The sequence below is a fragment of the Pteronotus mesoamericanus genome, unplaced genomic scaffold (genome assembly GCF_021234165.1).
Source record: "Pteronotus mesoamericanus isolate MK-2021 breed Mesoamerican mustached bat unplaced genomic scaffold, CSHL_Meso_final contig_75, whole genome shotgun sequence".
Taxonomy (NCBI): domain Eukaryota; kingdom Metazoa; phylum Chordata; class Mammalia; order Chiroptera; family Mormoopidae; genus Pteronotus; species Pteronotus mesoamericanus.
In genome coordinates, this window is record NW_026555249.1 from 7822714 (window position 1) to 7834725 (window position 12012).

General features: G+C 36.5%; 1 protein-coding gene across 1 annotated transcript in view; it reads left to right on the plus strand.

The window, feature by feature from the left end:
- Nucleotides 1-12012, plus strand: part of WDR70 (WD repeat domain 70) — a 222567-nt gene that overhangs the window by 37791 nt on the left and 172764 nt on the right. The window contains exons 6-7 of the mRNA XM_054583951.1: nt 1566-1625; nt 7068-7201. Coding sequence (XP_054439926.1) covers nt 1566-1625; nt 7068-7201 — 194 coding nt within the window. The remainder of the gene's footprint in view (nt 1-1565; nt 1626-7067; nt 7202-12012) is intronic.

Consider the following 12012-nt stretch of genomic DNA (forward strand, 5'->3'; position numbering starts at 1 on the left):
GGAGCTTAGAGAGGCCCATTTAACCCCGAGGTGGAGACAGGCGAAGTGCTTGCGGGAGCAGGTCACATCCGCACTGAGCCTGGAAGGCAGAGCAGGAGTCGGCCAGCCCAAGGCGGGAGGAGCCCAGACGGAGACTAAGATGATGCAACGGGAGAGGTAGGAGGTGAGCTTCAGAGGACATGGTGGCCGTCATTTATGGAGCACCTACTTTGTGCCAAGCTCTGTTTTAGGAGCAGGCGCCATTATCCTCAGCTTGCAAACGAGGACACCGAGAGCCCCAACTCTCCTGAGGCTGTGATGGGGTTAGTGAGAGGAGAGCTAGATTTCAAAACCCTGCTCCCTCACCAGGCAGAGCGGGTAGCTGAGTGGTTTTTTCATGCTGTTGAAAGGTCGGGTGCGCAGGTCCAGTTCTGAAGTGTCCAGGGGCATTTTATAGTGGCTTGTTTATTCATTTCAGAAATACTTACTGAGAGTCTCTCTAAGTGCCAGAAACTGTGCTAGGCCTTCAGAATCAAGTGACAAGTGCCAAGGTGGTGGAGGTAGAAGGGTAAAAGAGAGTAGAGATACTGAGTGAAAAATCTAGGGCAAAGAAGCTTGATTGCAAAGAAACCAGTGATACAGCAGTGAATGTAGTGCGTGTGTGTGTGTGTGTGTGTGTGTGTGTGTGTGTGTGTCCTATAAGGACTTTAATTGTTATGTGCTGAGGAGAAAGAGCCGTAGTAGGGGAAAGATTTAATATAAACTAGAAAGAATTGGTGATTGATTTGATTCATCAGGAATCCTAAAGAATGAGGAGTGATAGGGACCAAAGTATGTTAGATTGCACATATTTAATTAAGTAGATTGCAAGACAATACTAACATGAATTTGTAATGGCCATAGAATTTTAATATGATTACCCTGCTCTTGACTAACCAAAATTTTTTATTCAGATGATCACCCTGACCTCATGTTTGTTTTTTGCCATCCATCTTTTACCTCTCAGTCACTCTGTCCGTACCCCTCCCTGTCACAGCAGTGTTATCCTGGATCAGTCATTGATGTTGCCCCTTAGACCGCATGCTTTTGGGAAGGGGGCGGGATGAGGAGGAGAGGCCCAAGTCATCAGTGACTCAGTTCCTTATTTGTACCACATTTGAACACCAGACTGTTTTTGATTTTAAAATTTTATAGGTTAAAAGGTAATATATACCCTGTGCAGATTTTGTTTTCTATTATAAATTAAGTACAAAAGTACTTTAAGATATGCCCAAGTACCAATGAAAAGAGGACTTTAAATATGTTGGGTACTGACAAGGCCTTCTGGTTTTATACAGTCTAAAGAAATTTTTATCTTTTTAGAGACCAAAGATAAATTCATTACCAGCTCAAAATGACCAATTGTAATCTATCTAGTTGTGCAAAAATAAGATATCCTCACATTTTTGGTTTCCTGATTTTTAAAGCTTTGTGTTAAAATGTCAATGATGCAATTTTTAAAAATTATCTTTCCCGTGAACGTGGTATGTAGTTCCCCTCAAATATGTTATATTACTCACCAATATCACGGAATTTTCCTTTTTCAGAATCCTGTCCAAAAGATTCCTGACTCGCATGAGATAACGCTAAAGCATGGGACTAAAACAGTAAGTTTAAAAAGTGTGATTCTTTTCTCCCAGTAACAGGGCTCTTACGGAAAAGTCAACTAATAAGCTAACATTTGTATTAAGGCTAATTACACAATCAACTGATAACACAAATGATATAGACATTAAGGAAAGATTATTTTTCCATTCAGTCAAAATAGCCATTGGGTTTCATTTAAAATAGGAACAATTAGTATTGTTATTGTTGGCTTTAAAGCCACTTTTTCTTTGCTATAAGAACCTTACAAATGAAAGAAAGAAGTGAAATTCAAGTACAGTTTTCTTTTCTTTGGTGTGGGAAAATGTCTCATTACTCTTAGCTGTATTTCTATATTAGTAAAAGGCTTGAGTTCATTATTTAGATGAATGTTGAGATAAGAATTGAACATGAAATAGTCACTGTATTGCTCTAAGATTACATTACTTAGATGTGTAGATTATATTTTTATATTTATTTTAAAGATCAATAATTTTTTGAGATACAAGGTGAAATTCCATCTTATTGCTAAACCGTTAAAAAGTGGTAGTCGAATGAATGAAATCTGTGAATAAATGAAAAATAAAATTAGCTTGCCTTTCTTTTACAATTAAGCTACCTTTTTCTAGTTGTCTGACGTATAAAGATGTAAAAAAAATGTTCCATAATGAATATGAAAACATCAATCAATAGAAATAGACCCAGAAATGACACAAATAATAGAACTAATACACAAGGAAGTTAACAATAACATTCTGACTGTTTTGTTTTTGAAAATATGGTTTTCATAAAAATATTTATGTTTAAATGTTACTTTAAATGAGGTGAACAATAATATTTTTAAGTGCCTTATTTTTAATTTCTACTGTGATAAATATTGATACATATAACTCACATAAACAAATGCTTTTTGCAATCTTCAGTGGATTTTAAGAGGATAAAGTGTCTGAGAACTGTTGCCTTCAGAAAGTATTTCCATCTAATTGTTGCTATTATAGCTACATTTTTATTAAGTCAGACTTCTGATACTTTTATTCTAAAATTGTGACAGTATTTTACTCATAATCATATATTTTTGTATAAGGAAAGTAATTGTAGACTGATAGTACTGAAAAGGAAGCATTCCTATTTTTAGTTTCTATTGTTCCTATTCCTGTTGTTCAGTTTCTACAACTCAGATTTTGTGTTTTATTTGTTTTATTTAAATATTTCTATTTTTTCAAATCAAATTTTATCTTTTATTTTATCCTCACCAGAGAACATTTTTTTCCCATTGTTTTTAGAGAGGGAGGTGGGGAGTGGGGGGGGAGAGAGAGAGAGAGAGAGAAAGTAACCTCAGTGTGTGAGTGAAACATTGATCAGTTGCCTTTTTGACTGGGGATCGCCTGGTAATCGAACGGGGGATCAAACCCATGATTCTTTTGCCAGACTGGTGTGGCTCAGTAGTTTGGAGCATTGTCCCCATAACTGAAAGGCTGCGAGTTCTATTCCGAGTTGGGGCACATGCCTAGGTTTAGGTTGTGGGTTTGATCCCTGGTATGTACAGTCCTCGGTATGGGTGCGTACGGGAGGCAGCTAATTAATGCTTCTCTGTCATATTGATGTCTCTCTCTCTCCCTTCCTCCCTCTCTAAAAGCAATGAATAAAATTTCCTCAGAGGTGGATAAAAACAAAACAAAACAAAACATAAAAAACCCATGACCCTGAGGTCCACAAGACGACGCTCCAACTAACTGAGCCACACTGACGAGGGAAAGTTTTATATTTTAAAGAAATATTTAAAAATACTAAAGTTATTTTACACATTAAAAATCAATTAGAGCTTCTAATTGTACAGTAAGGTTAACTATTTTCTTTTTATAGTCCTGCCTTTGCCCTGCATGTATTTCAACTTCTTGGAAATCTATCAGCTGTTAGGAAAGTGACTCTCTTGTCTGTTTTTTTTCCCTAGGAGTAATTGTAAAAACACTTATACACTCACAGAAGTGTAGAGAATACTGAAACAAATCCCCACATTACTTGTCTCTGAGCCTTACCGACTATGTATATAAGTCCAGTCTTGTTTCCTGTATACTTTGCATTTCTAGTAAACCTCCACCGCCCGCACCTCCATATATCTACATTGTGAGATTTTATGAAAGTGAACTCCAGACTTCATATGATTTTATCTGTAAATATTTCAGTATGAGTCTCTAAGAGAAGAGGTTAGTCTTTCTCTCCCTCTCCATCCCTCCCTTTCCTTCTTTCTCATAATCAGAACATCTTTATTACATTTAAGTTTTTACAATAATTATTTAATATCCTCTAATCCCATTAGTGTTCAAAGTTCTCCAGTTGTCCCATACACATTTTTATAGTTAGTATATTCAAATCAATATTCAAATGATGCCTGACTCACTGTTAGTAGAGCTATCATTGTTTGTTACGTTTCTTAGTCTATAACAGCTCTTCCGTTCTCTATGTTCCTCCTTGCCATTGAAAAAATATATCTGTTTGATGAGTATACTTACTACAACCAAATATGTTTTACTATGTGATAGTCAACTGAACATTTCCAAGTGAGCGAGATAATATAGTGTGCTTTGATTTTACTGATTTTTGTTTGTTACATGAAATAGAAATTGTTAGATACTGTTACAGTTTTGAATGCTACTTTTTCACTTTCACTTTTCTAGATCAAAATGAACAGTGTGTCAACATTGGAAAGTTGTCTTTAAAAAAGTCAACAGACTATTACTGTTTACAAATGTTTATCTGTGTATATTAACATATTCTCAATCGTAGGGTCCAAATAGCATCAATAACTTACCAGATGCTAGACTTATATGTATGCAAGTGCTGCTGTCTTGTGCTGCTCCAGCTGTAAATTTGTATGGAGTCCCCTTCTACCTCATAGGCGTTTGCTTTGCGATGGGTCATAACTTTGTTCCTTTAAACAACATAGTTCCCAGGAAGCCTGGTCCAGTGGAAACAGCCCTTTCCAAGGAATCTGCTTCCAACTTCCATGTTTTTTAGGCTCTACATTGTTTCTAAATAACAAATCATACCCATTAGTCTTTTCATTAATATAGTAACATAATGGCAATTCTGTTTCTCAACCAATGAATTTACATCTCAGACAAAGAGAACATTTTTTAGCTGAAGAGCAGCTTCTTCCTAGGTTTCGCTTTTGAGGATGTTCTTCCCAGTTTACACCAAACTCCAGATGACTCCAGGAAGTTGGTCACTGCAGCTTCCAGGTGACCCTTCCGTCTTCCCCAGGAGGACGCAGTGAGGGTGCCTGCAGCTAGTCGTCACTCCCCCTACCCTGGCTCCAGGCCTCCACCCACGTGGCTCTGTGCCGTGGTCGTAGGGGTGGACTGGAACCTATTCTTGAGGGGAGGACAGGCATAGATTGAGAAGCCACAAATGGATTCACAATTTCCAAATGCATTGTACTGAGATGAACATTGGGTGGGGTTAACCGGTTAGGAGGAGGGACATATCTTTAGTTTTAGCAGGAGGGAAGGCTGGAGTGGGCATGTGGACGAGTAAGTATGTAGTTGGTGGTAGCAGAAGTCACTTCTTAGGTTTTAAAGCTACTATTTATTTTTATTTTGATTGTTTTAAGTTTCAAGATGTGTTGTTCAGACATAAAAAATGACTTAGTTCTCATTTGTATATTTTCTTTAACATATTTAGAATACATATCTAATTTAAACATGTCATTAATTTACATTATAATTTCCTTATACAATTGACCCTTGAACAATGTGGGTGGGATTAGGGGTGCTGACACCACACAGTTAGAATTCATGTATAACTTTTTTGAAAAAGAGGTTTTAGAGAGAGGGGAAGGAAGGGAGAAAAAGAGGGGGAGAAGCACCAATGTGAGAGAAAACGTTGATTGGCTGCCTCTCTCACGTGTCCCGCCCGGCAACCGAACCTGCAACCAGTCATGATTCAAACCAGAGACCGTTCACTTCGCGGGGTGATGCCCAGCCAACTGAGCCCCACCAGTCAGGGCACGTGTATAATTTTTGCCTCCCTAAAAACTTAACTACTAATAGCCTACTGTTGACCAAAAGCCTTACAGATAATATAAATAGTCAATTAACACATATTTTGTATGTTATGTATATTATATACTGTATTACAGTGAAATAAACTAGACAAAAGAAAATGTCATAAAGAAAATTATAGGGAAAACACATTTACAGTACTGTACTGTATTTATTGATACTGTAAGTTTATGTTGTCTGTTTACAAGATGAAAAAAATCTGTACGTAAGTGGATCCATGTAGTTCCAGACTGTGTTGTTCAAGGCTCCACTGTATTTTGAAATGAGTATTTGCAGGTAGTAGTTGAATGAGTATTCATTATTTTGTCAATATCTGGTTTAAATTACAGTAATTCTATTGCATTTAATTATATTTCAAGTGAATTTATTAGAACTGATTTAGAGTAACTTCCTTTATATAAAACTTTGATCCTTTTACTGTCTCAAATATATGTGGTGACCACATTAAGTATTCCTACTGTAGCTCTTTCCTCCTGAGAGGGCTGCAGACCCAGGACTTCCTGCTCTGAGAAAATGTTAAATGTAGCTCAAAGACAGTGACTTACTCACTGGATATTCACATGTGAATTGGACCTAGGAAAGTTCACAGGAAAAGAAAGTATTTTATGGAACCAATATAGTGCTATTTTTCAGGGGGTATTTTAAGTTCTGGGCTTTATTTTAATAATTTAGTGGTAGAAGCTAATGAGTAGTTTATAATAGTCAAACCTTTTTAAAGCTAGCTTTATAGTTATACAGTGACACATGTTTATAAAATGATGCAAAATAAAGATGTTCAAATATGAGAGCAAAATTAACTTGTTGAAAAGTTTTATAATCTATTGTTAATGTTAGGTAAATTTCATAAAAATAACTACTTAAGGTGACTGGGCTGGGTCTTCTTGTCATATGCACAAGATAATTTCTTATTTGTCCAACTTCGTTAAATAGATTTCTTGAAGTTCCCATTGGCATTACTCATTTTGGTAATTTTATATTCATTCATGTGTTCTTCAATAGTGGTAAACTATCTTGAGAGTTTTCCTCAAAATTGTTTATTGAGAGAGCTGAATTGTTCATGAGATTTCTACTAACATACTAAAGCAGCTTAGCTTATCTTATGGAATTGCAAAGAAAGCTCTTCTGGGCACATGGTAGATAAGCTGGGACAGAGAAATTAAAGATATTTTTAATTAGAGAAATTAAAATAGTTTTCTTTTTATTATTTGAAAAGAAATTACACTCGTGATACCAAAATCAAATAACATAGAAGGTGCTGTCCATTCTCACTTTTCAGAGGTAACAACAGTTATTGGTCAGTACTTCCAGTGCCTTTAGTACAGGAGGTGGGGGGAGAGGAAGGAAATGGGGGTTATAACAAACTATAAGTAGCTTTTCTCCAGTGACTTTTTTTTTTTTAACCAGGTTTCTGCTTTGGGTCTGGATCCCTCAGGTGCCCGCTTGGTGACTGGAGGATATGACTATGATGTTAAGTTTTGGGATTTTGCTGGAATGGATGCCTCTTTTAAGGCATTTCGGTCCCTTCAGCCCTGCGAATGGTATGTATCATTCAACTTAATACCTTTGCATTTGAAAACAGGGTGCTGTTGTCCTTTGAATTCCATCTATAATGGTTTGTCCCAAAACACAAACCTTTATTATTCAAACGAAAGTAAAATGAACCTTAATTTTTTTGTTTAGTTTCATCAACCTATGTTTGAAGACATTTTCTGTCTTTTGTTGTTTTTAGAAATAGATTTTTATTTAGAAATTGTTACCTTGTCTAATTTATTTTAAAACACTCCAACAACCACAGTACAATATTATGTGTGTGTATGACATACGTTAAGCCATACCCAGGTGCTGGTCAGTGCTGCATGGTGCAGGCACGGCCAGCTAGCATTGTATCAGAAAAGGCTTCACATGTTGCTCCTTCAGGTGACATCCTCTTGTTTCTGTTTTTGATCATGTTTGATCTTTTAACATATTGGATACAAAAAAAAGGATTTTTATTGGTCAAACTGGAGTTTAGTTAGTTAACTTGCATAACGTGTGGAGGAATTGGGCTCTTTTTGAGGACAGTTAGAGGCGGTGAAGATTAAACGGATTAGCTGAGATTATTTAAAACCCCTTGCCTACCCTTGCAAGAGTGGGGTGTAAGAATCTAGTTTTGCTTTTTAGTTTTAACTGTTAAGGGTGATGTTTTTTGTTAAACTTACTGTCTACCTGTTAACTCCGGAGTCCGTCAGCTAATGGAGAAAGTTTCTGTCCTTCGACTGTCGGGTGTTTGCTTCCAGCGCTGATGGAAGTGGTGGCTGGAGCATCTCGAGGGCTAGAGAGCTGAGATTTTTCTTAAGCCTGCACAACAGGTCCTATCAATTGTTTTTGCCTGCCTGCTGACAAGCGCGTCGATGACAAGTGTCTGTATGTACTGTAGATCAGAACTGGGTCTGAGACCTCAGGTTTCCTGGCAGCTCCTCTTATCTAGCAGAATAACCGTTTTGACTAAAGTGGCTCTGGTCAGTGTTCTAACAAATCATAGTGACTTGTAAATTTTGCCACCATAACTCCTAAGCACTCTAGAAAAGACTTGAGATTTCCCTAAATGAACGCAGCAGATCTAGGATCAATTGGAAATGGAAAAACAAAATAGAAAATGACTAGTATCTCCCGTGATGTCTGGATTTAAAATAGCTCTTGTGATTTAAAATAATATGTTATCTTGAGTTAGTATGATGACCTTTTAAAAATGTACTTAACATATGTTGTTAATCCCTTTTCCCACAAGATAGCCTCTTGATTCATATGGGGATTGTGCTGTCCGTCCAAAAACCGTCAGCCGACGTGTTCGGAACTATCCAGCGCTGTCAGCGCTGACAGAGCTAATGGCCGTCTCTGAATGGATTGTGTCTCATCGGTCTCAGGCCGGTGCCCTATTACTAAACTCTGCCATTCCCTGCACTCTTATAATTGCAAATGCAGAAAAGCCCAAGAGTAAGCTTATTTTTCTTCCATAATTGTTGCATCCTATATATAATAGTGAGCTATCAAATGTTAGATGGGAAGAAAGAATTCTGACAATTAATATAAACTCTAACACTGTAAATATTACATGAGCTTTATTCTTTTAAAGCATGAGAACTGTTTAACTTTGCTATAATTTGCCTCTAATCTCCAAACAATGCAACCACTTTTTATGACAGTGGTTTTTTAATCAACATGTACTTTGTATCTGTCTATATATTCATCTGTAATTTACTTTTTTACTGTGAAAAATTTCAAACATAGAGAAAACAGAGGGATTAGTTTAATAACCATCTACCCTCTGCCTTGACTTAATAGTTATAAACATTTTTCTGTATTTGTTTCACTCATTTTGTAATTTTTGAAGTATTTAAAAGTAAAGACAGATATGACTTTTACTTTGAAGTACTTTAGTTTTTACCTTTTCAAAAATACATTTTTGTAATAGTACAGATATGTGCAAAAAAATGAAACTAGACCACTAGCTTACACCACACACAAGAATAAACTCAAAATGGATTAAAGACTTAAATGTAAGACTCAAAACCATAAAAATCCTAGAAGAAAACATACATGGTAAAATCTTGAATATTTCTTCTACCAATATTTTTTCTAATATATCTCCTTGGGCAAGGGAAACAAAAAGTAAATAAATAAATAAAGGGTGCTATAGCAAACTAAAAAGTCTTTGAATAACAAAGGAAACCGTCAACAAAATGAAAAGACAGCCCACTGACTGGGAGAACATATTTGTTAGATCTGCTAAGTGGTTAATATCCAAAATTTATAAAGAACTTATACAACTCAACACTGAAAATACAAACAATCCAATTGAAAAAAATGGGCAAAGGAGCTGAATAGACACTTCTCCAAAGAGGACATACAGATGGCCAATAAATATATGAAAAAATGCTCAACGTCATTAATCATCAGAGAAATGAAATCTAAAACCACAATGAAATATCACTTCATACCTGTCAGATGGCTACCATCAATAAATCAACAAACAAGTGCTGGCAAGGATGTGGAGAAAAGGGATCTGTCATGCACCGTTGGTGGGAATGCAGACTGGTGCAGCCACTATGGCAAACAGTATGGAGTTTCCTCAAAAAATTAAAAATGGAGCTGCCTATTACCCAGCGATTCCACCTCTGGGAATATATCTAAAGGTACCTGAAAAACCAATTTGAAAAACTATATGCAGCCCTATGTTCACGGTAGCGCTACTTACAATAGGCTGGATTTAGAAGCAGCCCAAGTGTCAATGAGTAGATGAGTGGATAAAAAAGTCATTATACATTTACACGATGGAGTACGACTCAGTTCTAAAAAAAGAAGGAAGTCTTACCTTTTGCGACAGCATGGATTGACCTGGAGAGCACCACGCTAAGTGACATATGCCAGTCAGAGAAGGGCAAGAACCATTTGGTTGGTCTCCTATGTGGAATCTAATGAACAAGATAAACAAACAAAATAGAAATTGACATACAGATACAAAAAACAAATTGACAGATGTCAGAGATGAGGGGGATTGAGGAGCTGGGTGAAATAGATGAAGGGCTTAAGCAAAAATACCCCAAAACTCATAGACACAGACAGCAGCATGGTGATTACCAGGGGGAAAGGGAGGGAGCGAGAAGGAGAGGGTAAAGGGGTGATAAATGGTGACGGAAAGAGACTTGACTGTGGGTGACGCACACGCCATGTAACATACAGATGAAGTATAATGTTACAGAACTGTGCACTTGAAACCTATATAACTGTGTGAACCAATGTCACCCCAGTAAACTCAATAAAAATTTCTTAAGAAAAATAAAGCTATAGACATTTTCGTATATAAACATAGTTTCATTATTGTTTCTAACAAAAGTCTGTAGAATTTCTTAATAGTCCAATAACCATTCCATGTGTAAATTTCCTCATTTGCCCTTAAAATGTGTTTTAATGCTGGTTTGTCAAGCATGTAGCTAATCAAGTAAGGCACATCACATGTATGTTGAACCTTTCTTACATATCTTTTCATCTAGAACCGCGTCTCCTTCCTGCCGTTTCTTCCCCATGGCTTTGTTAAACAGACAGGTCCAGTTGTTCTCTATAAACTTCTTCCTGATTTTCCAATTGCTTCCTTACGGTATCATTTAGCTGTTTCTTTATCTCTGGTATTGCTTGTAGAAGATGCAGAGGCTTGATTATCATCCATATTCTATCGTATCAGGTGGTATGTATTGTCTAGTTGTTGTCACCATCAGTGACTAGCAATTGAGGTTGATTTTAGAATTATGCTGCTGACATCTGCTTCCTCTGTGGTAAGGTTGGTACTATATACTTGAGATAGGCAGGGACTTCGTGGGGAGACACTTTGGTACAAAGTAAATATCCAGATTCTTGTCATCCTTTCACTTAATCAGTTTAGTGTCCATTGATTATTTGTGCCTAAATCAGTTATTTCAGTGAGGGTTGCAGGTTGGTGATTTTCTAATCCTGTTATTTCATCTATGCTTGTTTGCTGGTATTTTTCTAAAAGAACTTTTTCTCATTAACCAGTATGATCTGGTTATCCTGAAATACAGTTTGTATGGGAGAAGCAGGGTGAATGCCTAGTTATTTCCCTTGAATTACCCATTTTCAGCTTAAGGGCTAATGGTGACAAATGAGTTGCTGTTATTGGTGGTGATGGCTTTTTTTTTTCCTTTTTCTTTTTTGAGTATCAGTATTTCTGATTTAAAAATTTTCATGTGTTTCAGTCAATTGCAGTCATTTTTCTTTTAGATGTTCAAATTGTCCCCAATTTGGCCAGTGGGAGTCTCTGATTGCTGTGTCGTTTCGACATGACCTCATTAGTCTTTAAAAGTTTAGTTATTTTTTGGCATTACATGATGTAGGCTTCCCCGTACATTGCTTTCCAAGTCCTGGAGTCAGGATGTGCTATGGAGAGCTCTCGCTCCTGCTCTCTCGCGCGCTCTCTCTCTCTCTCTTTTGTGGAAATGGTATTTGACCAACTATGGATGTTAACACATGCTCTTTGGTATTGGGGTATTATAGTTTCTTGGCCTTTTCCATGTAAAGAGTTGGAAAACACAAATACATATGTGGGCATTGCATGTGTATTTAAATGACAAGATCATGTTGATATTTACATTTCAAAATTTCAGTAAAGTTTTAATTTCAGAATATTTTTTAATTTATGGAAAGCTTCAAAGATAGTCCAGAATTCAGGTATACCCCCAACCCAGTTTCTTCCTTTGTTAACACTTTATATTATCATGGTACATTACTGTTGGTACATTTCTATTAAATAAACTTAATTTGGATTTCACATTTAAAATAAAAAAGGATTTTATTTATG